Source organism: Mesoplodon mirus (genome assembly GCF_964341445.2).
Source record: "Mesoplodon mirus genome assembly, chromosome: 7".
NCBI lineage: Eukaryota > Metazoa > Chordata > Mammalia > Artiodactyla > Ziphiidae > Mesoplodon > Mesoplodon mirus.
The window spans coordinates 136,930,698-136,955,828 of record NC_138983.1 but is presented as its reverse complement, the minus strand read 5'-3'; the positions used below and the strand labels follow the sequence as shown (position 1 = coordinate 136,955,828).

At 56.2% G+C, this 25,131-nt stretch overlaps 1 protein-coding gene across 1 annotated transcript; it reads right to left on the bottom strand.

Annotated features, from left to right (window-relative positions):
- On the bottom strand, nt 1-24,882 carry ADAMTS15 (ADAM metallopeptidase with thrombospondin type 1 motif 15). Its single transcript, XM_082627473.1, has 8 exons — nt 23,404-24,882; nt 11,889-12,021; nt 10,973-11,140; nt 10,512-10,795; nt 4,822-4,999; nt 2,991-3,172; nt 2,715-2,890; nt 1-1,219 (listed from the first exon to the last, which is right to left on the bottom strand). Exons 1-8 carry the CDS (start codon nt 24,358-24,360, stop codon nt 445-447), a joined length of 2,853 nt encoding a protein of 950 aa, XP_082483599.1. The 5' UTR covers nt 24,361-24,882; the 3' UTR covers nt 1-444.
- Between the last annotated feature and the right edge of the window lie 249 nt (nt 24,883-25,131).

Sequence of the window (25,131 nt, the reverse complement as noted above, 5' to 3'; positions counted from 1 at the left end):
CTGTTCAGTCCACATCGGTCAGAAAAGAAAGTGGAGGAAAGCACCATAAAAACCTGCCTTGTTCAGAGACGGCTCAGAGCCCGGGGGCCCCCTGAAGTGGCCAAGCTGCCGGGCCTTGGCTCTTCCAGCAGCCTGCGGCCTCCCTGACGGGGGCCAGGGTCCCTGAAGTCCTGCTGGGAGGCGCCCATCCTCCAGGTCCCCGGGAGACTGGGCCCGGGGCCTCCTGCGCAGCTCCAAGCCCCTCTCAGCCTCACCCCGAGGCTGGCCCCGGAGGAGCCGGGCGTGAGGTAGACTGTGCCTTAGTGACTTAGCTTCCCCGCCCAGGTCCTTGTCCCTGGATGTGGGTGGCCTCGCGGCTTGGGCCCCGGCCACTGCCCTCTGCCCATGGCCGCCCCGGAGGCAGCACCGCAAGGGGCTGCAGAGTGAGGAGGCGGAGCGCTCCGCTCAGCACGGCCTCAGGACGCAGAAGTCCAGCTCCTGGGGCTTCCGGCGCAGGTTGCACCGGTCCCGGGCCAGCAGCCGCCCTCCGTGGCCCACGCACTTGAGCGGACGCCTCTTGAAGCCCCGGCCGCAGCTCTTGGAGCAGGGGGACCAGGCGCCCAGATCCCAGGCCGGGCAGGGCTCCCCACAGGCGCGCGTGTCCGCCGGCCGGTGGGCAGTGTCGCAGGCGGATGCCCCGCGCTGCCCGGGGGGCCCGCGACAGTCCACAGGCCGCCGCTGCAGGCCGCTCCCGCAGCTGGCCGAGCACGGCCCCCAGCTGCCCGCCACCCAGCGCGCGGGGGCCCGGGCATCCGGCTGCTCCACCTGATTGGAGAGGCTGAGGACGCTGTTGTGGAGCACGGAGGGGGCCCGGGGGTCCGTGGGCGGCGAGGCCCGGTCCTCCCGGGGCTCCTTGGGCAGGTAGAAGGAGTAGCGGACCCGGGGCGGCGTCATCTTCCCCACGGAGAGCACCTCCACGGTCAGGGGCTCCAGGATGGGCCGCGAGGCCTGCAGGCTCTCCACCGCGGTCCCCGTGCCGCTGTAGCGCAGCAGGCTGCCCTTCACCACCAGGTCCCGCTCCACGGCCGACACCACGAAGTGCCCGTTGAGCAGGTACTTGCCTTGGCTGTTCTTCAGGGCCAGGTAGTTGTCGTCTCCGATCAGCCCTTTGTAGCCGCGCTGGCGGATGTCGATGCTGGAGGCGCCCGCCGGGATGGCAACCACGAAATTGTAGCCGTGCCTGCGGCGGCAGAAGAGTAAACGTTAGACCGATGTCTCCAGGAGGACCTCGCTGCCCTCCGACGTCGAGACGGGTTCCCCTTCCCAAACCCCGGGCAGGTCACGCAGGTGGCAGAGTACAGGGCCTGGCCCAGTCCATGGGTCACACAAACCGAGAGGTGGGTAGGCTGTCGGCACATCGGCCAGCCCCGGATACGCTGGCTGCACCTATCGCCTCCAGAGGGAGCGGAGAGGAAGGCGGAGGAGGACGGGAGGGGCCAGGGCTGGGGCTGATGCAGCGAGGTACACACGCTGGGGTCAGGGACCTACACCAAGCCTTGGCTCGGGCGCCAGCTCCCTGGTGGCTTCAAGCAAATCAGCCTCTCTGGGCTCCAGGGGCCTCATCTACGCAATGAGCAGGTTAAAAGAGATGATGTCTCAGCTCCTTCCCACTCCACTAGTCTATGAAAGGGACACCTGCCATTTAGCCTGTGAAGAGAGTCCGGGGATCTACCTTTAATTCCCAGCCCGGTCTCCCCTGCGGGCCCCTGAGGGACAGCCTGCAACACCATCCGCCTGCAGCACCCAAGTGCCCAGAGAGGTTACACCCAGGGCTCGGCAGAGGGCACTGTGTCCAGGGGGCGGGCGAGGCTCCTGGACAGCCATCGAGGCCTTACTCCCACCAGCACCTGGACCCCCAAGTCCTCAGATCCAAGCACACCCCTCAACTGAGACAGCAAGGACTCTGCTTGCCCCTGCTTCTTCCAGAGCTGGGATCCGGACTTTGCAAGGAGCACATCCCCCTGAAAATAAAGGGAACGTGCTGGACCTCGGAAAGGCAGGAGCCCAGGCTCAGCAGAGACATTTCTTCAGCGGATCTGGGCACCCATCTCCCCCGAGGGGGCTCCCTCAGTCCCAGCCGTTCACTCCGCCGACTCCCTGCAGTTTAGTGCCATTCTCGACTTAATCCTGTCCCCAAGGCCAGGGCCTCAGGCTCAGAAAAGTGGGAGGCTGTCACATCTGTCCCCAGGTATGTTTTGTCATCATCATCATGAACATTTAGCGAGCATTTATTACGCAGCAGGTACTATGCTAAGCATGTTACTTGAATTAACTCCCTAATCCTCACAATAGCAGGACATGAAATATATTAGCATCGTACTCACTTTACAAGTGGGGAAATCTAGAATTCTAGAGATTGTGTCACTTGCCCAGCTTCATCCAGAAAATGGGGAACTGGGACATGAACACAGGTCACTCTCACTCTAGAATTCTAGACAGACCCTAACAACTCTGCCAAATGCCTGAATATCATCTCCAGCTGAGTGGCATCCTAGTCAAGCCTTCGTCTTTGTTGGATGAATGAATGAATGAACATCATACTTGTAGCCGGGCATGAGTGGCCTCTGAAGCAAGGGTACTGGCCAGGATTTGACATTTACTCCATCTAACCCAAGCTTCCGACACATGGGGGCAATCCTTCCCTCCCCCCACCCCCCCCAGGGCCCAGAACTCACATGGGCTTGGTGAAGAGTCCTGACACCTTCTTACAGCTCTTATTGTCTCCCCCGCACACCCCACATTTGTCGAACTTCTTCTTGGAGCCCAGGTTCCCGTCACAGCCAGCCTTGATGCACTTGCCTTGGACGCAGACCGAGGTGGAGTCAGGGGTACACAGTGTGCCGTCCACCACCTGCAGTGGCCCAGGATGGGGAGAAGAGGGACGGGGCAGCTCAGCCTGATGCTCCCCAAGACCTTGCCCCTGCCCCGGCCTCCCGCCCAGGGTCACCCACCTTCGGCGCCAGCACGTAGAAGTAACCGGTGCCGCTGGCTCGGCAGATGAGCTTGCACTTGTCCCGTGGGGAGACGCCCGAGTACTTGGGCACCCAGGCCACAGCCAGGCTGAGCCGGTTTGTGCTGCGATTGTAGCCGTTGAAGGCCTCGCACTGCTCCTCCCGGAAACTCTTGCCAGAGGCTGGGGAGGGGGAACACATGCAGGAAGCTAAAGGGAGGGCCAGTTGGGGAGAGGGCAAAGGAGAGACGCACCCCAGGGGTGCTCAGCCTCCCCTGGCTCTAAACAGTTCCTCCTCCGCCTCAGCCGGGTGGTCCTCATCACTGAAGCCACCCCACCTCAGAGGACCAAGGCAGGCGGGGACCAAAGGATGCAGGAGACAGACGGTAATGCATCCCGCAGGCAGTGTGCCGCCTCTCCCAGTAGTCTGGCCTTAAGTTCCCTCGAACAGGAATCCTAAATACAACCCCCCAGCAGTCTATTGAAACTGCTTTCAGAACGTTCTTAAATGCATAAAATACATAGATAGATTACAAAGAACACCAATTATATTTATATACAGCTATCAATATATTTTGAAACATATTCGTGATTTATGTGCTTCCTTGTTAACCCATTAAATAACAAGATCCAACAATGAGTGTAAAACCCACTGTAATTGTGAGGCAGTGACAAGCACAAATGCCATTTTAAGGAATCTGCAACAACTGAAAATATGCAACATTCGAAAACACCCATGATTTCTAGTGGCAGACCCACAGGTACTGTGACTAGCATTGTAGTTTGTTGCCTAATTAAGAGAAACACTAAATTCTGGGTGGAAAGGTTAGTAAAAACTACTAAATTTCTAACTGAAGGAAATACTAAATTTTAGATTAAAAGGTTAGTAACTATAGAGACGTCATTTTCCTCCCACCCAACTTCATGAGGCTTGGATAAAGAATTCCTGCTTGGGGGGCTTCCCTGGTGGTGGAGTGGTTGAGAGTCCACCTGCCGATGCAGGGGACACGGGTTCGTGCCTTGGTCCGGGAAGATCCCACATGCCGCGGAGTGGCTGGGCCCGTGCGCCACAACTACTGAGCCTGCATGCCACAACTACTGAAGCCCGTGGGCCTAGAGTCTGCAACAAGAGAAGCCACTGCAGTGAGAAGCCCGCACGCTGGAACAAAGAGCAGCCCCCACTCGATGCAACTAGAGAAAGCCTGGGCGCAGCAATGAAGACCCAACGCAGCCAGAAAGAAAAAAAGAAGGAAGGGAGGGAGGGAGGGAGGGAGGGAGACAAGAAGGAAAGAAAGAATTCCTGCTTGTATACAAGTAAGAATGGTGTCTGAGTTTGAAACTGGGCTGTACCTATCCCTATCCCATTAAAAATAGCAAGAAACTGAGAATGTGGAAAAGATGTAATTTACTTTTATCCCAGCAAGTTACAGACAGCTGAGCGTGGTCTATAGGAAAGTCAAACAAGGGATATGTAACAGTTCCTTTTTTTCTGAACCATATTAGTTCCATTCTGCTATTGTTATTGCAAAGGATTATTCTCAGAAAACAAATTAAAAGCTAACCTATTAAAAAAAAAAACTCTGCTTATGAAGATGGGCTTGTCTGTGCTTAACTAAGAGGGTTCTAGTATCCTGTCCCCTTGGGCCATCTAGACTCCCAGCCTCAGCATCAGAGGAAAACAGCCCTGGCAAAGGTGGCTAAGCCAAGAAATGATCCCAAGGTTTCTGCACAGCTGCACGTCCGGACTGTGCCCTGGGACTGAGAATCTCGACTGCAGGAGCTCTGTGGCCTCCCGCCCACCTCCCCAGCCCGGCGCGGCCGCCCCCACTCACCTGAGCTGGGGCAGGACTCCAGGCTGCAGGAGCGGTATTTCACCCTCACTCCCTCGCAGTACTTGCCACCGTTGGCGGGGGCAGGGCTGCTGCACTGCCTCCGCGCCAGCTGCACGCCCCCGCCGCAGGTGCGGGAGCAGGGCCCGTAGGGCTCCCACTTGGCCCAGGAGCCGTCCACCTGTGGGAAGGGTCTGTTATGTCCCTGCGGGGTCGGGGCACCGCACCCACATGCTGAGCCTGCACAGGAGCCCCTCGGGGACAGCCTCCACTGTGCCATCCCACCGGAACGAAACCCACTTTGTGCCATGAGGGAGAAAATGAGCAGTAAATGATCCTGTGCCTGGGACGCACACAACACTTCAGCCCATTGATTAGCGAATGCCCACTGCCCCCAGTTACACACGAGGCCACGCGTAGGACAGGGCTCCTGGCTGTGGAGTCAGGCAGGCAAGTTCCACCCGGGCCTCTGCCCTCGCCACATGGGTGGTCTTGAGCAAGCAGAGAAACTTCCTTAAGTTTCAAGGTGCTTCGTGTGCAAAAATGGGGCCAGCACATCGACCTCGGGTGTGAGGTCAGATGGAAGATTTAAATGATGCAGCGTGTGTGAAATTTCCTAGCTCCGTGCTTACCACCGTGAGGGAGCTCAGGGTTTCTCTTTCTGTGTCGTTAGTGTCCTTACAAAAGTCTCTGAGTCTAAAGGATGGCCAGTAAACCGTGTCGCCATAGATATCTGAATATTTTTATTTGTAAGGTTTCCATAATTCAGACTTTTCACCAAACCAGACTGGTCTTCACCTCAATCCGGGGTTAAATTTGAGAAAGTTTCACTCCAAGCAGATGTAATGTTTGTGCTAAGAGGAGATAAAGACAGGAGGCTATTGAGCAATCCTGAAACTCTGTTTGGCTTTGGGGTGAATTATGCAGTGTTGCTTTACTTTTCAAGAGGGTGGAGAAGGGAGAGAAAATTTATAGTCTTCATTATGTTTTTCTTAGGATGACAGTAAAGCCAGTTCTCAGCCCTGAATACACACGAGTTGGGCAACAGGGCCCAGGTGTACGAGGCTGGTGGAGAGGCTGTCACAGGTCACCCAAAGCCGCGAACCTGCACGGAGCCAGTCAGGATCTGGCTGCAGGTAAGACAGACACCTTAACTTAGGTAGATACTCAGAGTTTCATCCTGAGGAAGGACACTTTCCCTCAACCCTGCTTTCTCCTCAAACCACGGCCCACCTCATTCACGCCTTCCCCTCCTCAGAGAATCAGCCACACCTGCTCCTTCCACCTGCTCCCTCCTCCGTGCCTTGCAGTACGGGCTCTGTCCCCATCGGACCACGGGAGCTGCTCTCTCAAAGGTCAGCAGTGACCCTCCTCGAAGGTCAGCAGTGTCCCCTCTCAAAGGTCAGCAGTGACCCCCCCCCACTAAAGAATGAAAGAGTCTGTGCCCAGGCCCGTGGTCCCCAACCTTCAATATTTAACTGTGCTCCTTTGGCTTCTGAGACGATGCTATGCATTTTTTTTACCTGGCACACTTCTTCCTACCCATTCCTACAGGAAACAGTCCTGCCATGTGCCATTCAGTCACTCATTTGCCAAACATTTGTTGAATTCCTACCACAAGCCTGGCACCATGTGCAGCAAACCCCTGCCTTTGAAGCAACTGCATCCCAGCAGGGAAGACAGACCATAAAAATAAGCCTGTGCATATAGTGTCAGATGGGGTTAAAGCAGGTGTTCGGAGCGGGAGATGGGGAGGGCCCTGGCGGGGGGGCTGCCCTGTGTTACAGGGGGGCATGGAGGCCTCACCGCTGAGGTGACATTTGTACAGAGGCCTGAAGGAAGTATGGGAGTGAAGCATGTCGATACTAGGGAAAGAGCGATCCAGCGCAAAGACCCTGAGGAGGCAGCGGGAAGAGCTGAAGACAGAGACGGGGCTCGCTGGGTCTGAGCCAGAGGACCTGGCTCGCATTTCAAAGGATCCCTCTGTCTGCTCTGGAGGGAACCGTCTGTAAGGAGTAAGGTCAGAAGCAGGGGGACCGGTTAGGAAGCAGGGGTGATAATCCGCGGGGCTGGGGGCGGTGGCGTGGGGGGGTTGACAGCAGAGGAGGTGGTGAGAAATGGTTAGGCTCTGCATCGATTTCGAAGAAAGTCCACAGGGATTGCTGGACACGAGTCTGGAGCAAAGAGGCGTTGGCCTGAGCGCCTGGAAGCCGCCAGAGCAGGTTCGGGGTGGTGACGAGGAGCTGCATTTTACAGATGTCGTATTTAGGACGGGCATCGGTTATCCAGATGGGGAGACGGAGATCCAGGGAGACAGGCAGTGTCCAGGAGAGAGGTCTGGGCAGCAAACTTGGGAGTCTTCAACATGTATGTGTAAATGGTGTCTACAGACAGCGATCTAGATGCTCCACCTCAGAGGGTGGCGTGGATCTTGACGGGGGCGAGGACCGAGCTCTGCAGCACCCACCCCAACGCTGGGAAACAGGAGTGTGGGGAAGGGGCAGCTGGGGGGAGGAGGGAAACCAAGGCGGGTGCGGCTGTGTCCTCAGGGCAGAGAGCCATGGCCGGGTCAAATGCTGCTCGCAGGTCAGGCAGGAATCACCAAGCAGCAACGTGCAGGTCGTTGGTGACCTTAAGAAGAGTTATTTCAGAGAAACAGGGGGACTGAAAGCCTGTTTGGAATGGGCTCCAGAGAAAAGTGGCAAGACAGGCGTTGGTGAGAGCTGGTTCATACAACTCTTTCAAGGAACTTTGCTGTAAAAGGGAGTCAAGTAGGGGCTTCCCTGGTGGCGCAGCAGTTGAGAGTCCGCCTGCCAATGCAGGGGACGCGGGTTCGTGCCCCGGTCCGGGAAGATCCCACATGCCGCGGAGCGGCTGGACCCGTGAGCCATGGCCGCTGAGCCTGCGCGTCCGGAGCCTGTGCTCCGCAACGGGAGAGGCCACAACAGTGAGAGGCCCGCGTACCGCAAAAAAAAAAAAAAAAAAAAAGGGGGGGGGAGTCAAGGAGAGAGACTGTGATACATGAGAACAGGAGGATTGTGAGAAGTTTAGTTTGAGGTGGAAGAAACTGCAGCAAGCATGCATCCTGATAGGAACGATCCGACTCAACAGAGGGGACAATCTGATGCTGCAGGAGAGAGAGAGGAGATTGACAGGGTGCTTTCCTTGAAGAGACGGGAGAGGAGAGCATCGGAGTGCAAAGCACAAAGCCTGGCCTCAGGTGAGCGTGTGGGCAGCTCGTCCGCTGTGCAGGAGGAAAGGCAGCACCATGGGCGCAGAAGCAGGTCCAACGGTGGATGTGGTGCTGGGAGCTGGTGGGAGTTCACGTCTGATAACTTAAATGCTTTGTTTTTCTTAGGGAAAGAGGAAGAAAGGTCACTGGCAAAAGTGAAAAAATGAGGAAGAAAGGGCTGGTCATGGAAGAGAGAAGTGAAGGTGTGAAGTAACAGCTTAGGTGGTTGGGAGAGTGAGAACTCAGGAAGTAAAACGTGATGTGACCCCTGGGCAGCAGGACAGGCCCACCGCAGTGTCCAGGTCATTGATTCAAGCTGAGGCCAGCGAGCAGGACTGCGTGTGCTTCTCCAGCCATGTTCACCTACGCTGGCACCACTGAGAAGGTGAGGGAGTTGGATGCCACCAGGGTGGTGGCTTAGCCCAGTGAGTACGAGGAATGGGGACAGGGCAGAGGAGTGTACGTGACAGAGTGGTTCCAACAATGGATTCCTGTGTCTCAGCTCAATAAGAGGCTGGTGAGGGCCTGAGACGCCTGAGGGATGATGGAAAGATGTCGGATCAAGGGACTGTAGGTCAGATGGGATTGAAGAATTGCTGGAGTCCCAAAACTGGAGGGAGTGAGCTGGGAAAATAGGGCTTCAGTGGACAGAGTGGGACCCCTGAAATGAGATCTCTGGGGTGATTAATAGGACAAGTTTTGTGCTTTGTCCTTAGCTGATGAAGGCAATGTCCTCCCTAAAGGGACAGGGTGGAGGAGGGACAGTTCGCTCAGAAAGAAGGTTGAGGATAGAGTGGATTTGGTTCCTGAGGGATTGAGAGGTCCATAGAGCTTCTCCCATCACATTTCCTGTACCCAGTATCCCCCTAACCAATCCCTTTATCCTCTGACTCATCTTCCCAAGAGAAGGAACTGGCAGTGCCTGGCCTGTCCTCAGGACCTTCCAGCCTCAATGCATCAGGCTGGTGGTCAAGGCAACTACGGGCCAGTAGCAAACCACCCTCCCAAAGATGCCCCCAGTGGAGTGCTCATCCACGCAAGCCTCCAGCTCAGCCCACCTCCCAGACTCTGCTCCAGCTCTGCCTGTTGAGACACTACTCATCCCTCGAGGCTCTCTTCAAATCCCACCTCCTCGGGGCTTCCCTGGTGGCGCAGTGGTTGAGAGTCCGCCTGCCGATGCAGGGGACACGGGTTCGTGCCCCGGTCCGGGAGGATCTCACATGCCGTGGAGCAGCTGGGCCCGTGCGCCATGGCCGCTGAGCCTGCGCGTCCGGAGCCTGTGCTCCGCAACGGGAGAGGCCACAGCAGTGAGACGCCCGTGTACCGCAAAAGAAAAAAAAAAAAAAAAAAAATCCCACCTTCTCATCAAGGCTTTTTCAGGCCCTTCTAGTCATCATTCAGCTCTCATCCCTGTTCTCCACGACACGTTCTCACACTCTGTCTCAACACACAGAGCACACACACCCCTCTGCGTCTTGGGTTACAGTTACATTTCTGGCTTCCCCACTAGACCGTGAGCCCTCTCTGACATGGCCCGTGTTTCATTCGTTTTTCTGACCACCACAGTACTTTATCCAGATCCCTGAATAGAGTGGGTTGTTGCCTAATGAATGAATGAAGCTTTAATTAAACGTATATTCCCAGAACACAGAAGATTCTACATAATTCCGTACCATGCCCATCTCGGGGCAATGGATAAAGTGCTTGGTGAATGCTTTTTTATTATTGATCCATGGCCTCTGAGTACATAAAACCCCAAGGCAAGCCCTCCCGTGGCCAAGGCAGGGGCAGGAGAGGGCTGGAAAATCCCCTCCAGGATCAAGGGAGAAGATGGGCCTCTTTCTTATTCCTTTTGGTGGAAAAGCGCAAATCCCTTTGCTATCCCAACCCAAGATCTGGAGAAAATAAAGTTTTTATTATATTCAGAGAATATTTGGATTTTGAATTTGTTCCGGTCTGGTTGCTATTCCTGTTTATCGGGAAAAAATAACTTTTGTTCATTTATGTTTCAACTTCAAAAACGACCAATCACAACAGAAACTGAAGCTTGGTTCGGGATGTAACAAACAGGGTTCTGAGCCTGGCTCATCTTGAGCCCACGGCTCCCTGGCCATGAAACACCCGCTGAGGGCAGAAAGGAAGGAGCAGGCAGTGAGCCAGTCCGAGCTCCAGGTGTTGGGCTCCAGGTGTTGGGCTCCAGAGCTCCTCCCAGGGTGCAGCTCAGGGCTGGGCCCGCTGCCCCTGGGAAAGCACCCCACCTGCCTACGGCCTCACCAGTTTCTCTGACCGGTTTCATCTTTTCTCTCCGGTTTTGGAGTCAAGAAGGGGCCAGGACCACAGCCAGGGCAATCCAGGCACAGAGCAGCAGTGAGATACAGTTACGGCCACACAGCAGTGTGTGCCGGGGCTGGTCCCCAGGGCAGGTCCCCGGAGTCCACCCCCCGCCCCCCAGCCCACTCACCCTGTGCTTGCTGAGGCTGCGTCTCTCCACACAGGCCCCCTTGAGGCAGAAGCTGCCGTCCCCGCAGCTGGTGCCGTCGGCCCAGGGGAAGTGGCGGGTCTGGCACAGCGTCTGGCCCTTGGCCTTGCCCGTGCACCATAGCTTGCTGCAGCGCTGCATGTAGGGGCAGGGCTTGGAGCCCACGCCGAAGGCCAGCTCGCACTGCTGGCTCAGGGGGTAGCTGGCACCCGGCAGGTCCTCGGGCAGGGACACAGGCTTGCTGGGCTCGTCCAGAAGGCAGTCGCCTGCAGGGGGCCAACGGCGCTCATCAGGGGTGAGCCAGAAAGGTGGCCACGGCCAACGCAGGGTCTCGACGGGAGCAGGGATGAAGCCAGGGGAACGGAATGCGCCCCGTCAGACGCCGTGGGTCACGGGGCACAGACGGGACGGGTCCGAGCCAGTCTCCCCAGGGCCCCGCTTACCGTGCCCGCTGTCCAGGAAGTCGGTGACGATGGCGGCGCTGCAGGCCGACCAGGGGTTGGTGCGGTCGATCTGGATGAGTGTCGGGGACATCATGTGGTTGCCCCGGAGCTTCCCAAACACCTCCTCGCACACCTTCACGTTGTCGTGGGGCATGTTGAACACATGGCCTGTGGGGGAGGCGAGAGGCCTCAGAGGGCGGCCCGCGGGCGAGCGTGGAGGAGCCCGAGGGGCGGGTGGGGGGCGGGAGCTAGAGGACCTGGGTCTACGGCTTTCAGGCAGGTCATTTCTTCCAAACGGTAGATTGCTTCGCAAGTGTCCTCAAGATCATGTTCCTGGGGACTTCCCTGATGGCACAGTGGATAAGACTCCACGCTCCCAATGCAGGGGGCGCAGGTTCAATCCCTGGTCAGGGAACTAAGATCCCACGTGCATGCCGCACCTAAGGAGCCTGCGTGCTACAACTAAGGAGCCCACGAGCCACGGCTAAGGAAGCCATCTGCCACAACGAAGGCCCGGCACGACCAAATAAATAAATAAATATTTTTTAAAAAAATCATGTTGGGGTTTTATTGCTGTTATATTAAAAAAAAACAGAGAGAGAGAGAGAGAGAGAGAGCAGGATCTCACAGGTCCTGCCCTGCCCATCAGCTGTGGGCTCAGTGAGGACAGCAGGGTAGGGAATGTCCTCTCCCCTTGGCCCCTAGTTGATGAGACACGCTGACCACTGACTGACACAGACAGTGGCACCGGCCACCTGGGCTGGGGCGATCAGGAAAGTGAGCCATCACCAAGGGCGACTCTGACCCTAAGGAAGGAGCCCAAGGGAGCAAAGATAGACATCCACCCCTGCCCAGAACACCCAGTGCAGACCCAGAAGGGCACTCTCCTCCCTCCCCCAAGAGCTGCCAGCCTCACCCAGCTCGTGGGCGGTGGTGAAGGCCGAGGGAAGCCCGTCGTCCTCGATCACGGAACAGCTTCTCTTGGGGTCGCACATGGTGCCCACGTCGGCCATGCCCAGCGTGTCACAGGTGGTGGCCCCACACAGGTCCTGCCCGGGTGGGGGAGAAGCAGAAGCCGGCCAGAAGTTAGAGACGTAACAGAAGGACCAGATGGGAAGGAGGGGCACTCACCCGGCTCTGGGCCCCAGCAGGCCCGGCACTTCCCAACCAGGCCCTTTGCCCAGGGGGCTGCAGGACTGTCATTCATGGACTGCACGCAGGGGAAAAGCCTCAGGAGGGAAGCTCGGTGGCTCGCTGAGAAGATGCGACCCAAATCCTGCCCAGGGAGGCCCTGGGAGGAAATTAGGAGGTACAGGATTACACTGAAAGGACCGTTGCTTTCTATAGACACAGCCTTCCAGCCCTGAAAACGGTGACTCCCCAGCCGGGTGAGGTTCTGGTCGGGGCTGACTGGGCAGGACGGGGTGGAAGGCTGGCACCACCCCAGCCAGGGTCGGCTCTGGGAGCCTCGATCCTTGATGCGGGACTGCCTTTGGACCACCATGAATTAAGCTCAGATTCTCAGCCAAAGGGTCACTGGCCAAGGGCCTGCCCTGCCCAAGGCCCGGCTTCCGCGGGCTGCGAGTAAGCAGGGAGAGGCAGAGACAAGCCCGGATGCAGACCCAGCTCCACTGGCCACAGAGGCTTGGGGACCACAGGCTCCGCGGCCGCTCCGAAGAAGATACGGTACATGAGTCGCGACCTAAGCAGGAAGGTCCCTCTTTCTGTACTGAAACAGCCTGCAGCGGGGCCAGAGCCTCTGGCAGCCCGGACGGAATACACTTCATGGATGTGGAAGGGTCTCCTGGGGGCACAGCTCTCAGGACTCAGGAGCATTATGGGCCAGCAACGCATCCAGGTGCCTTCGGAGCCCGGAGTTGGAAACGGGATGAGACACCTGTACACGTTCTGCTCCTCCTGAGAAGACGCTTTGAACGGGTGACACTGGTACTCTCTACCTCACGTCCCTGCCTTTAACGTGGAGGGCATTTGACAGTTTCCACGAAGTTGACATGCAGCATCTCGTGTAACCCCCACCACAGGCTGAGGAGGCAGAGGTATTATTACACCCATTTGTCGACGGTGGAGACCGCGACTCATGATCACAGCTAATCACCGTGGTGGCGACTGAGTAAGTGCTGACAGCGGGCCTGCACCTGACACACACAATGCTAGTTAATCCTCCAGCATCCACTAGGGTAATGACGGCACCATCACCCTCCACAGACACCTCTTCAGACTCCCCTGAAGCTCAGAGAAGCTCAAGTCCCAGGCAGGGTCTGAGGACTGGACAGTCACCCTCTGTCCGCTTCATCGCAGCTGTTTACTCAGCGTCTCCTGAGTCCACGCACTGCGGGTGTTTCCCCCAGGAGCCCAGGGGCTCACACAACAGGCACAGAGAGCTGTCCTCAGCTGTGTGTCTCCCTAGGGGTGTGTGTGTGTGTGTGTGTGCGCACGTGTGCGGACGTGGGGAAAAGGTGGGCAGCCAGGGCGTGTAAGGGGGGCCAGGGAGCACAGGAGGAAATGTGGTCACAATACAGAAAATCAGCAAAATTTAATCCCAAGCGCTCAGAAGTTTACCACCTGAGCAGTCAGACTTGGCTTCTCACAGTCAGGTGACCGTCACACCTCCTCATGAGGTCACAGTGATTCTGGCCAGAGAGCTTCCAGGGTGATCAGACTGAACCCGAGGGCACCCGAGTCACTGGCGGGTAAAAGGCTGCCCCGCACTTGCTCATGGCTCCTCTGTTGCTTCTGGGAGCCCTCGGGGGGACCTCGAATTCTGGTCTCTTCCAAGTCCCCTTCCCTCTCCAAAGGCTCACTCCCCAGAGAGTTCTCCCTCCGCCAGAGTTCTGAAACCCAGAGGACACCTGCTGTCAGGACGCATGGGGGCTGGCGCAGGGGAGGCTCACCTGACCGGTGGCTGAGGGAGCGTGGCCGCCCAGGAGCAGGCTGGGCCGGTGCAGCGGCCTGGGAGCGGAGGATGGAAGGGAGGCAGGAAGGCTCGTGCAGGGCCAGAGGGAGGCGGGCACGAGAGCGCAGGAGCCCACAGAGGTGGTCGCCCCTGAAAGTTCTAGCCTGGCGGTCACAGCCCGTAGGCAGAGCCTGCAGGACGAGCATGTCCCACTGTCCCCGGGCCACCACGTGCACCCAGCACTGGCCTTGTGTACGGGAGGGCACGGCAACAAGCACCAAGAAGCCCAGAGTCTGGTCCTGGCCCATCACGCTGCAGGTGTGTCCCTTCGGGCAAGTCACTCCTGTCCCCTCGTTCTCCTCCTCTGGGGAGGGCCAGCTCCCAACTAAAACCCAGAGGGTCCCAGCACCTGAAGCCGCTGCTCCTTCCCGATCCCAGGGTGCTCAGCCCACCCCACCCCCCGGCCTCTGGGTTATAAAAGGAACACCCAGAACAATCCGCTTGTAGAATGGAAACAACCTTAAAGGTGATCTGGTCTGCTGACCCATGCAGTGTAGTTGATAAAACTGAGTCACAGAAACTTAAATCACTCACATGGAGATTCAGAGGCCCATCCCCTGCCCTGCTCAGCGGAAAAGGCTAGAGCAGAGTGGGAGCTCAGGCCGGAGTCTGGCGGCCGCAGGGCCGCCTGCCTCTGTGGTCAGGAGGTCCTTAAAGCCAAAAGCCGCCTTTCTCTCGGGGAGTGTGGATTCTCCCTGAAGCAGACATGCAGCTGCAGGCCCTTCCTGGCCGGGAGCAACCTGTTCTTTCTATCAGGAAATCCCAGTTTCCCTGGATCAAACAAGAAGAGCAAGGCAAGAGCCGGCAAACTTCCTGAGGGTCGGATGCAGCTGACAGCAGCTGTCCCGCAGTACCCAGCCCATCGCTGTGGGAAGACCAGCTGCTTGGGGTCAGAGGTGCCGCCTGGCCCTCTGTCTGGCCCTTTGCCCCGAGTCAGGACTCAGATGGAGCCTCGCTGGGCCTGCAAGCTTTGAACTCCCACAGGTGGCTGTGCAGGGTCCCATGGTGCCTTGTTTGTGGCCCTGTGTGTCTCCACCCTTCTGGAACGAACTCAGATGCACTCAAGCTGCCTTAACTTCTTCAGCTCAGGCACTTGTCTCCAGAAACTGAAACGGTTCTGGTTCCTTCCACCTGGAGGGCATAGGCACCGCCCAGCCCAGCCCCTCACTATTTCTGGTGATTTGCCATTTCTTCTTGTAGCTGCAACTGCCTTTCCAAATGACCCAAGAATCATCGTGGCCAACCACTTAATCCTCCTGGATTATTCTTTTCTAATTGTCTCTTTTTACAAAAATAATTTAGGACTAGAGCCACATTTGGGGAACAAATCAATAAATAAGGATAACACCTGGCAGCGGCCCATCCCACGTTTACCAAGACTGTGAGTTACACACGCGCCACACCTCCCGGGCAGCTGCCTTCCTTACGGCCTTCCTTCCACCTCCTCTCACATCCCCCGCCATCTGCTGAGATGCTCGTGTTTTCAACAGTAGGAAGAGAGGGAGATCCACAAAAATCAAGCACATTCATTTTTTTAATGTGGCAGAAGATACATGTTCTGATGGAGCCAACTTCCCGCTCACACTGAACTCCTGTGCATGCGAACCAGCACTCATGTTCACGGCCACGTCACAGCTTCCAAGAATTCTACTCGCAGAACTTCAGAGCCGCCCTCTCATTCTGCAGGTGAGGAAACTGAGGCTCTGTGAGCTAAGATCACTCCCCCAAGGCCATGCCGCTATGACGTAAAGAATGGGGTCCGCATCCATGCCTTTTGACACCAGGCCAGCAGTGGCCTTTGGTCTGGATGGCACCACACGAGTTAGGGTATCCTAATCGCTGGTGAAACCACCCTGCATTTGTATTAACACTGTCCCACAGCTTGTTACCCAGCTGAATCTCTCAGGCGTCACTGGATTTCTTCATCCAACTCAGAATCCACTTCTGTTTGTAATCTCCAAGGATGGGAGGGCATGGCTTTGCTAGAAGAAAAAAAATCTAGCAGTTCAGTGCCTAGGCAGTGTGACTCAGGATGCCTGGAAGAAGAGGTTAGCTCACACAGGCAGCTTCTATCAGCAGATTCTGTTCCACTGGGATATAAACACCTCAAGATACACAAAGTGGTATCCCAGCAAGAGATGGACGAAACCAAGCAAGAATTACATCATTGAGGAAGCAGGAAGACCAAACAACTTTCTCCAGAAGCCGTCACTTCGAGGAAGCGTGCGTACCACGTCCAACAGTAGCTGGCCTTCATGCACAGACGCTATTCTGAGCACTTGACCTGCTTTGCTTACAGAATCCTCACAGCAGCTTTATGAAGGAGATGCCATTACCAGGCCGCGTTCTACAGATGAGACCCGGAGAAGATGCGTAACCAGCCCAGGGTCAAGCGGCAAGCCCAGGTTAGACTAGGAGGGAGGGGCCGAGGGAGGGCCGAACCCAGGCAGTGCATCAGCAGAGCTGGGCCCTCCCCACCCTTGCATGCGACTTCCAGGGCACGTGCTCCCAAAGAACGAAGGGGCCGGGGGGTCTCAAGAGGGCAAGGTCGTCCATTCCGGACCCCCTGCCCCCAGAGCGCAGGCGGGTCACGGGTGGGGAGAGGGGAAGGCAGGATTAAAGGCCACGAGTGCTCTGGGAACGGGGTCTGTGCCAGGTCCCAGCCCCACACCTGCACAGACACACTGACCCCAGCCCTGCCATGCACCGTCTGCCGGCTCCTCCTGGGCAAAGCCTGATGGTAGAGAGCCAAGGTGAAACGCCAGAGAACCCGAGCCTCCCTCTCCCAGCCCTGCATCCTCCAAGGTTGGAAGAACAGTCCCCAGGAAGGGAGGTGAAACTACCTGAGCACTCAGAGCTCTGTGGTCCTTTCGCTGCATCAGCACCTCCCTCCTGCGAGCCCACTGAACAATGGCGACGTGCATGGGCCCATCGGAGGGGCTACAAAGATGTAGAGAGGTCCTGCCCGGAAGGTCAGTGGGACTGGCAACTGTGGAGCCCAGAGCTTCCACACAAATAGGAAGTGTTGAGCATACCTGCAGGGGGTGGGGCAGAATGCTTTGAAGCAGGACCGTCTCAAACCTAAGCTCTGGCCAGGGACCCATTGGTAATGAGTGGACAACAGCAAACATACTGAGCAAGACTAAGGCAGCGATGGTATCAGCTACCATAACTGGGCACCAATTCTGGAACACTCGGTAGCTCGTCCCCTCAACAGCCCCGCCAGTCAGGTACCCTTGTCATCTTCATTATCCTTGTTTTACAGATGAGGGGAGAGTAGTTCAAACGGCTGATTCACTCACGGTCATTGCAAAAAGCGCAAGTGCCAGGATCCCAACTCAGCTCTGCCCGACGCCATGCCTGTGTTCTTTCCACTGAGCCCTGCGACCCGGGCAAGGTGTCACAGCAAGGTGAGCGTGAGGGCCCCACGTGAGGCCAACATCTACAGAGACGTTGAAAGGCAGGGGAAGGGCAGGACCTACCGAGGGACCCACCTCGTTGCCCCTCCTGACTAACCACAGTGTAAAAAAAAGAAAGAGGGCTTCCCTGGTGGCGCAGTGGTTGAGAGTCCGCCTGCTGATGCAGGGGACGCGGGTTCGTGCCCCGGTCCGGGAAGATCCCACATGCTGCGGAGCGGCTGGACCCGTGAGCCATGGCCGCTGAGCCTGCGCGTCCGGAGCCTGTGCTCCGCAACGGGAGAGGCCACAACAGTGAGAGGCCCGCGTACCGTAAAAAAAAAAAGAAAAAAAAGAAAGAAAAGATTCCAGGGCACATTCCTCCCTCCAACTTCCTCCCCACCCTCCCCCATCACTCCCGGCTTGTTTATTTGCTGTAAGTAAGAAACAGGGCAGAAGAGCTATCACCCTACAGGCCAGGGAGAATCATCTCTCCTCCTCCCTCCCAGAGGGAGTGGGGTTGAGTTTCCATTTAGTGATAAAGATTTACAAACTATTAAATGCCAAATCTACAGCTGTCTCTCTCTCTCTGCTAACATCTTCCTCCAAGACCCGACTTCAAAAAAGCTTCTCACAAAAGACAAAAACTCTAATTCGAAAAGATACACGCGCCCCAATGTTATAGCAACACTGTTTACAATAGCCAAGACCTGGAAGCAACCTAAATGTCCATCAACAGATGAGTGGATACAGAAGATGTGGTATATTTATACACTGGAATATTACTCAGCCATAAAAAAGAATGAAATCATACCATTTGCAGCGACATGAATGAATCTAGAGATGATCGTACTAAGTGAAGTAAGCCAGACAAAGACAAATATCATATGATATCATTTATATGTGGAATGTAACAGAATGATACAAATGAACTTATTTACAAAAACAGAAATAGACTCACAGACATAGAAAACAAACTTACAGTTACCAAAGGGGGAAGGGGTTGGGGGAGGGATAAATTAGGAATTTGGAACTAACATATATACACTTACATATGTTTTTATATATATATATATATAAACATATAACACATATGTACATATATAAAGTCAACAACAAGTTCCTACTATATAGCATAGGGAATGATACTCGATATTTTGTAATAACCTATAAAGGAAAATAATCTGAACAAGAAAATATATATATATATATATGAATCACTTTGCTGTACACCTGAAGCTAATACAACATGGTAAATCAAAAAAAATTAAAAGATCCTGGTGACTTCCCTGGTGGTTCAGTGGTTAAGATTCCATGCTCCCAATGCAGGGGGCCCAGGTTTGATCCCTGGTCAGGAAACTAGATCCCACATGTATGCTGCAACTAAGAGTTCACATATCACAACTAAGGTGCCCATGAGCTGCAACTAAGGAGGCTGCCTGCCACAACTAAGACCCAATGCCACCAAATACGTAAATTTTTTTTAATTAAAAGATCCTGACAAAATTACGATTCTTTTTATTGTGTTGGGAGATGTGTGTAAAATCCATATTATTATTTTATTATTAGCATTCCTTTTGTCAGAACACTAAATGTCACCGCCATGCTGCAACTAGTTGATTATGGAAAGAACTGGCCTCTGTTTCAAATGAGGGTCCAGAATGCTGATCCTTTCTGCACAGTGTAGAATACATACACATCCCCACAAAACCCAAGGCCAGAGCAGGAAGACAAGCACCAGCCTTGGGACGTGAGAGGAGGAAAGGTGAGAGCGTGAGTGAGGAGAGGAAGAGAAGAGAACGAGGACAGAGAGCCTGCCTCGATGACCCCACAAGAGGAAGAAGACAGCGCGGAAGAAATCGGGGAGAGAAGGGGACAAGGGAGCACCAAGCATGGTACTCGGAGCGACAGGAAAACAAGTAAATGAAGGAATAAGCGGCAAAAACAGCCCCACAAACTATGAATCCTAAAAAGCAGCCAGTCCCATGGAGGAAATGTCACAGATAGCAAACCAGAAGGTGGCCTGAAGGAGGGGCCTCCTGCAAGATAGAAAACAAGCTTCCTGTCCCACCACCACCACCTCCTTCCTTCTTGCCTTGCCTTCGGTCCAGCATCTGTTTGTCCCTTGTCCTCAGCTTCCAGACTCCGGTGTTAAAGAGAATGACCCCCCTCTGGGCTTCCAGAAGACAGGGTCCGAGCCTTCGCCAGGGCACTGACACAGCACTGTAATGGGTTGTTTCCTTGTCAGGGGTCCCTGACACACAGTGAATTCCTGGAGGCCAGAGGCCACATCTTAGGAGTATCTGTAGCTCCACAGCCCAGGCTAGTACCAGAAATAATAGATGCTCAATAAGTGTTATGAGAATGTATGGATAAATGAATGGAAGCCAGTGGACCACAAAGTTGCCCAAACAGCAGAGGCGCTAGATCTAAACAGAGAGAAGACCCGGAGAAGTGCGGTCCCACTGGACCACTGCCCAGCACAGCAGAAGCCACAGAAACTCCTCCTCTCAGAAATAAATGTGCACACAGAACGGCTGGCTCTCATTCTCCACAGATCCTGGTTCCAGTCCTCTGTGACCTCACCCTGCTGTTATGAGCTGGAGGCTGATCGCTTTGTAGAATCCAACGTGCACTCCCCCTACGGGAATGGACTTATTCCGAATCTTTAAGGAAACTCTTCAAATTGTCAGAATCCTTGCTGTAGGATCCATTGTTTCTCCTTTGTGGACAGTAAAGAATCCTCCCTGGGTCTCATCTTCCCAGTGTTTTCATCTCAATACCTCACAGCCCTCCATCCGCCTGCCAAGGGGACAGCAGGCTCCCCACAGCCTGGCCCGGGCTTGTTTCCACCGCTGCAGCTCTGAGACGTGGGAGGGGAACTCCACGCCTGCCGGCCTGCCCTCCTCCTGCTCTCTGCTGGGCACCCCGGCACCAGGAGCTCCCTGGAGCTGCTCTCACCTCTTCCTCATGGGAGGAAGTACTGTCCGGCCAAGCCCGACCCCTTCCTAACTGCTTCCTCCCCGTGAGAAACACAACCGGAGTGCAATCAGAAAGAGGCAATCGCCATTTTTCCAATTTCTCTGGGGCAACCAAGAAACAGGTGACTCTAAAGGGACTTCCCTGGAGGTCCAGTGGTTAAGACTCCACACTCCCAATGCAGACGGCCTGGGTTTGATCCCTGGTCAGGGAACTAGATCCTGCATGCCACAACTAAGAGTTCACATGCTGCAACTAAAGATCCCGGACACAGCAACGAAGATTCCACGTGCTGCTGGGTTTCCCTGGTGGCGCAGTGGTTGAGAGTCCGCCTGCCGATGCAGGGGATGCAGGTTCGTGCCCCGGTCCGGGAAGATCCCACATGCCGCGGAGCGGCTGGGCCCGTAAACCATGGCCGCTGAGCCTGCGCGTCCGGAGCCTGTGCTCCGCAACGGGAGAGGCCACAACAGTGAGAGGCCTGCATACCATAAAAAAAAAAAAAAAAGATTCCACATGCTGCAACTAAGACCCGGCGCAGCCAAATAAATAAATAAATGTTAAAAACAACAACAACGAAAAAAAAAACGGTGTCCGTCAGTTCAAGGTCCTTTAGAGACAAAAGGTAATTTACAAAATAAGCACCTTTCTAAAAAACGTCTTAGCCAAGCAAATTATATATATATTCTTTTCAAATTTTAGTTGGAAAAAGCATGGATTACACCACTATTCCAATAAATAGGGTTTAAGCAGAGAAGCTCACACATCTGATTTAAAGGATTACTCCCCACCCTTACAAAGTAAGACAAAAGTCCCTCCTGCGTTGGAGCCCAGAGGAGGCCCCAGGCTCCTGGAGACCACGTCGGCCTCCGCCTAGAAAGAGCAGCTGCGCGCTGGTGTTCTCATCTCATACTGTACCTTCCCCGGGGAGCTCAGGAATGAGCCGTTCCTGAGACTCTGGGAATGCAGCAGGCCCTGAAGTCTGTACTGGCCAGGAGGAGGAGGAGAGACGTTTGCTCTGGAGCATGAAGCGCATACCTGCACGATGCGCCTGCCGACACAGCCTCCCCACTCTCTGGCTTTGCCCTCTCCACGCCTAAGGGAAAGACAGCTTCTAAGAGTCACACCATGCACATTCCTGCTTCCGACCCAAGCGATCATACATCTTGTACCCATTATGCATGGTCAACATAGCCCCCTAGGGGAGGTCTAGCACACACCGCTGACAAACAGAAGCTGTCACGCTGTTTGATTGCTTCTTCTTCAAAAGGCGGATCCTTCTGACGGCGTGGCCCATATTCCCAGCAGGAGTGTTCTTCCTAGGGCTGGTTCCAAAAGTCAGCCTCACCACCAGGCAGTAGAGACGAAGGTCTGTTACTTTAGACCAGTGAATGGCCTCCACAGGGGCATCCCAGGTAGCAGATGGGGCAACAGCTGCTTTGCCCATTAAGAGATCCTGTTCTTGGCCTTTGCTTTTTCCCCAGCCATCTGACTGCCGAGTTGGGCTGTGTGCAGAGGTTGAAGCCACCTCCTTTGCAGCTTCCCCGTGACTCAGGCAGTGCTTGTAGGGGCTGGGCAGTGATGGCTCCACAGACCTCAGTTGGAAGAATGAGCGCAAGGAAACGGACTCGGGCCAAAGGCCTCCCTAGAGGAACCAGGTGGTGGGAGGAGAAGGCTGGGAAAGGAGGAAGCTTAGCTCCAGGAAGGGACCAGCTGTGCCAAATGGGTTAGTGTGGAAGCCTTCAGCTCCTGTTCCAGCCCCATGCGCGCCAGTCCATCTGGATACAGTGGAGAGTCAGGGCCCCGTAGGTACCCAAGGATTCCTTGCTACCCCCAGAAGCCTGTGGTTATGATGTCAACAAAACAAGAGCCTGGCACAGATTCAAACCACAGCCCCCCAAATCAGAGGAAGCAGCAGGTCACATGGATGCTCGCTGTCCTCCCAGTCTCCTGTATCTGAGAAATTTCAAGAATCCAAAAACACAGCACCCAGTCCCTGCAACATCATGAATCTAAATTTTCAATAGATCCATAGCAAACGGCAGAGCTACTTTTCTGATCTGCTTTTTTGATCTGTCTTTCTAATCCCAAGACTCCGTATCTTTCCAACCCTGCAGCTGGGATCTCCAGATGCTCTGCCCTGAGCTCACTCCACTTCCGCACTGCCAGGGCCAGGAGCCGGAGCCCTGTAGTCAAGCCCCGTCATAGGAAGTGTCAGTGAGTCTGGGTCATGAGCAGCCCTGCCTGCTCTGCCCAGAGCCTACATCGGGGCACAGGGTCACAATCCACCAACAGGGATACGGGAAAAGTGAAGGAGATGTTCTCAACTCAGCTCTAAGTGAAGCTCCGCTTGAAACTCCAAGCCTCGAACCGTTTGCCTGCTCTGAATGGACCAGAAGCTCCTCAAAGAGGAGACAGGCCCAGGACAGACGGATGTAAGAGAAGCAGCAAGGAAGACGGACATGCTGCCTGTACTTGAGTCTGTCCTTTCACTGCAACCCACGAAAAATCCCAGACGAGCCCCTCTATCCCAATCCAGCTTTCCCAGGCCCAGGACAGATAGAGGATAACGGCGTGTTACCCACGAGAAAAGCAGCAGGCGCTCAACTTCCAGTTCCACAAGCAGGAAAAAAGGAAGCCTCGGAAGGGTACGTCCGAAAGGACTTAGACGCCTCCTTACAGTAGGGGCGGACCTCGCCAACACCATCCTTAGAGCGCCTCCTATCTGCCTTGGAGACAAACTGCGGCTGCGGGGCGGCAACTTCCTGGGTTCCGGCCCCTCGGCGCCGGATCCAGGAGGCGCTCATTGGCCGCGCGGGGCCTACACCTTCCGAAGGAGCAGGCGTTCCTCTGACCGCCCACGTGCATCCGGATGCACAAGAGCCGGAGCTCCACCGAGCCTAGGAGCCGGCTCTCCCCGGAAGATCCAGAGTGGCAGTCGGAAGAGATCAACGAGATTTCAACTCGGGGGTGGGGGATGGAGGTGATTGCGCGCCACAGAGGGCATTTAGAGAGTTAAGGGCAGTGACCTCCCCCCCAAAAAAATGGGGGCTATCTGGGTCCAAAGAGGTGACAAATCAACTCACCTGCCGGGTGAAGAGGATGGCGGTGTCCCAGTACTCAGGGTGCTTGTCACTCACTTTGTTCAACTTCTTCTGCCACGCGCAGAAGTTGCGCAGCGTCAAGGCCGCGTTGCCCGTGACCTTGGGCCCCGTGTCGCGGTCTCCGAGAAGCAGCACCTTGACCACGACGATGTTGATGGGGTTGAGGATGCTGGGATGGCGGTAGAGTCGCGCCGCCGTGGCCAGCAGCGTCAGCAGATAATGCTCCAAGTCCGCGCCGTGGAACTTGACCATCGACTCGTCCGCCACCACCAGCGTCTCCACGTACCGCGGGATAGACACGAAGCGCTTGGCGCGCCCGGACCTGCGCGGGCTGCGACCCTCCCCTAAGCCGATCCGCTGAGGCTTGTAAGGGTCCAGGGCCCGCAGGATGGAGGGGTTCCAGCCTGAGGCCACCCCGCAGCGAGACTTGGGATCTGCGGGAGGCCCGCCGGGGGTGCCCCGGCGCTGCAGGAGGTGTGCGCCCTGGCTGGTGCGCTGCGCCGCCGGCACCCTGGCGTTGGGCAGCGGGCTAATGACGTACTCGGTGCCTCGGTAGCCAAAGGCTCCGCGTAGCCCCCCGCACAGGCTCAGGGCGGCGAACGAGTCTGGCTCGTCATTCACGTCCCCAGAGTAGAAACAACGTCGCAAGTCCGGAGAGCTCCCGATGAGTCCCTGGAGGGGGACGCCCAGATGCTCAGTGGCGAAGGCGGGCGCCAGGAACTGAGCATCCGGCGTCAGGTGTAGGTAAAAGTCCTCCTGAAATGCTGTGATCTGAAACACGAGTCCCTGATCCCCGGAGTCCTCGGGACGCCGCCAGTAGTAGTGGCGGCCGTTGATGTCCGGGTCCAGTCGGATGGGGACCACCACCTCTCGCTCCGGCTCTGAGCCGCCAGCGGGTGCCCCGGCGAGAGCCAGCGTTAAGATGCCCAGCAGAAGCATGGCGCCGGGCAGCGCACAGCAGCGCTCTGGGAAGGGCTCGGCCGGCTCCCCGGCCGCCGGCACTGTCTCCTCGCAGCCCGTACGCCGGAACCACCGACGCCTGGGGCCGCCCGCAGCTCCCAGAAAGGAGAGCCCCGGGCAGGGAGACTCCTCGCAGAGCAGCGAGCGTGCACCGGGCAGTTCGCGCCTCCTACCTGTGCCTTTCCAAGCAAAGCGCGCCCTGGGAGCTTAAGTACAATCGCTGTCAAGTGCAAGGACGAAGATTTGCAGCCGAGAACTAGAGGGAGGTGTCGGCCGCTCCTCCGAACCGCAGCCGCTCCGCTCGCAGCGCCGCAAACCAGGCGCTGGGCGAGCCTATTAAAGGCCCCCTCCTCTTTGGACTGCCCAGTCAGCGCCCTCCCTCCCTCCCCTCCCTCCCCTCCCAGCCTCCCAAAGCTTGCAGCCTCCTGGGGCCACCGAAGAGCTCGGTCCCGCCTCCCGAGCGGAGAGCCACTTGGCGGGGAGGGAGTGGCGTTGAGCTGAGGCTGGAGGCGTGGGCTGGCCAGAGAAACCAGCGCCGGAGTCTGGATTCGTGTCCTGCCCTCACGCTAAGTCCCAGTGCCCGACACATCAGTCCGGACCCACCATCCGGCCGCTCTCTGGGTCTTAGCCTTTATCTCAAGGCATTCGGGGTCAGGAGTTGGACATGAAGACCCGCCACTGACCCCCTCATCCCTACCGTTGCAGCATCCCTGCTGTTTCCTCATCCTAGGGTCCCCTAAAAGTCCCAGA

Coding starts and splice junctions, on each gene's coding strand:
- ADAMTS15 (XM_082627473.1), bottom strand. CDS start 24,360: ATGCTTCTGCTGGGCATCTTAACGCTGGCTCTCGCCGGGGCACCCGCT. Junction 5,000..10,511: donor GCAGCCTCAGCAAGCACAGG/GTGAGTGGGCTG, acceptor CCCTTCCCACAG/GTGGACGGCTCCTGGGCCAA. Junction 3,173..4,821: donor GGAGTCCTGCCCCAGCTCAG/GTGAGTGGGGGC, acceptor CCCCCTCCCCAG/CCTCTGGCAAGAGTTTCCGG.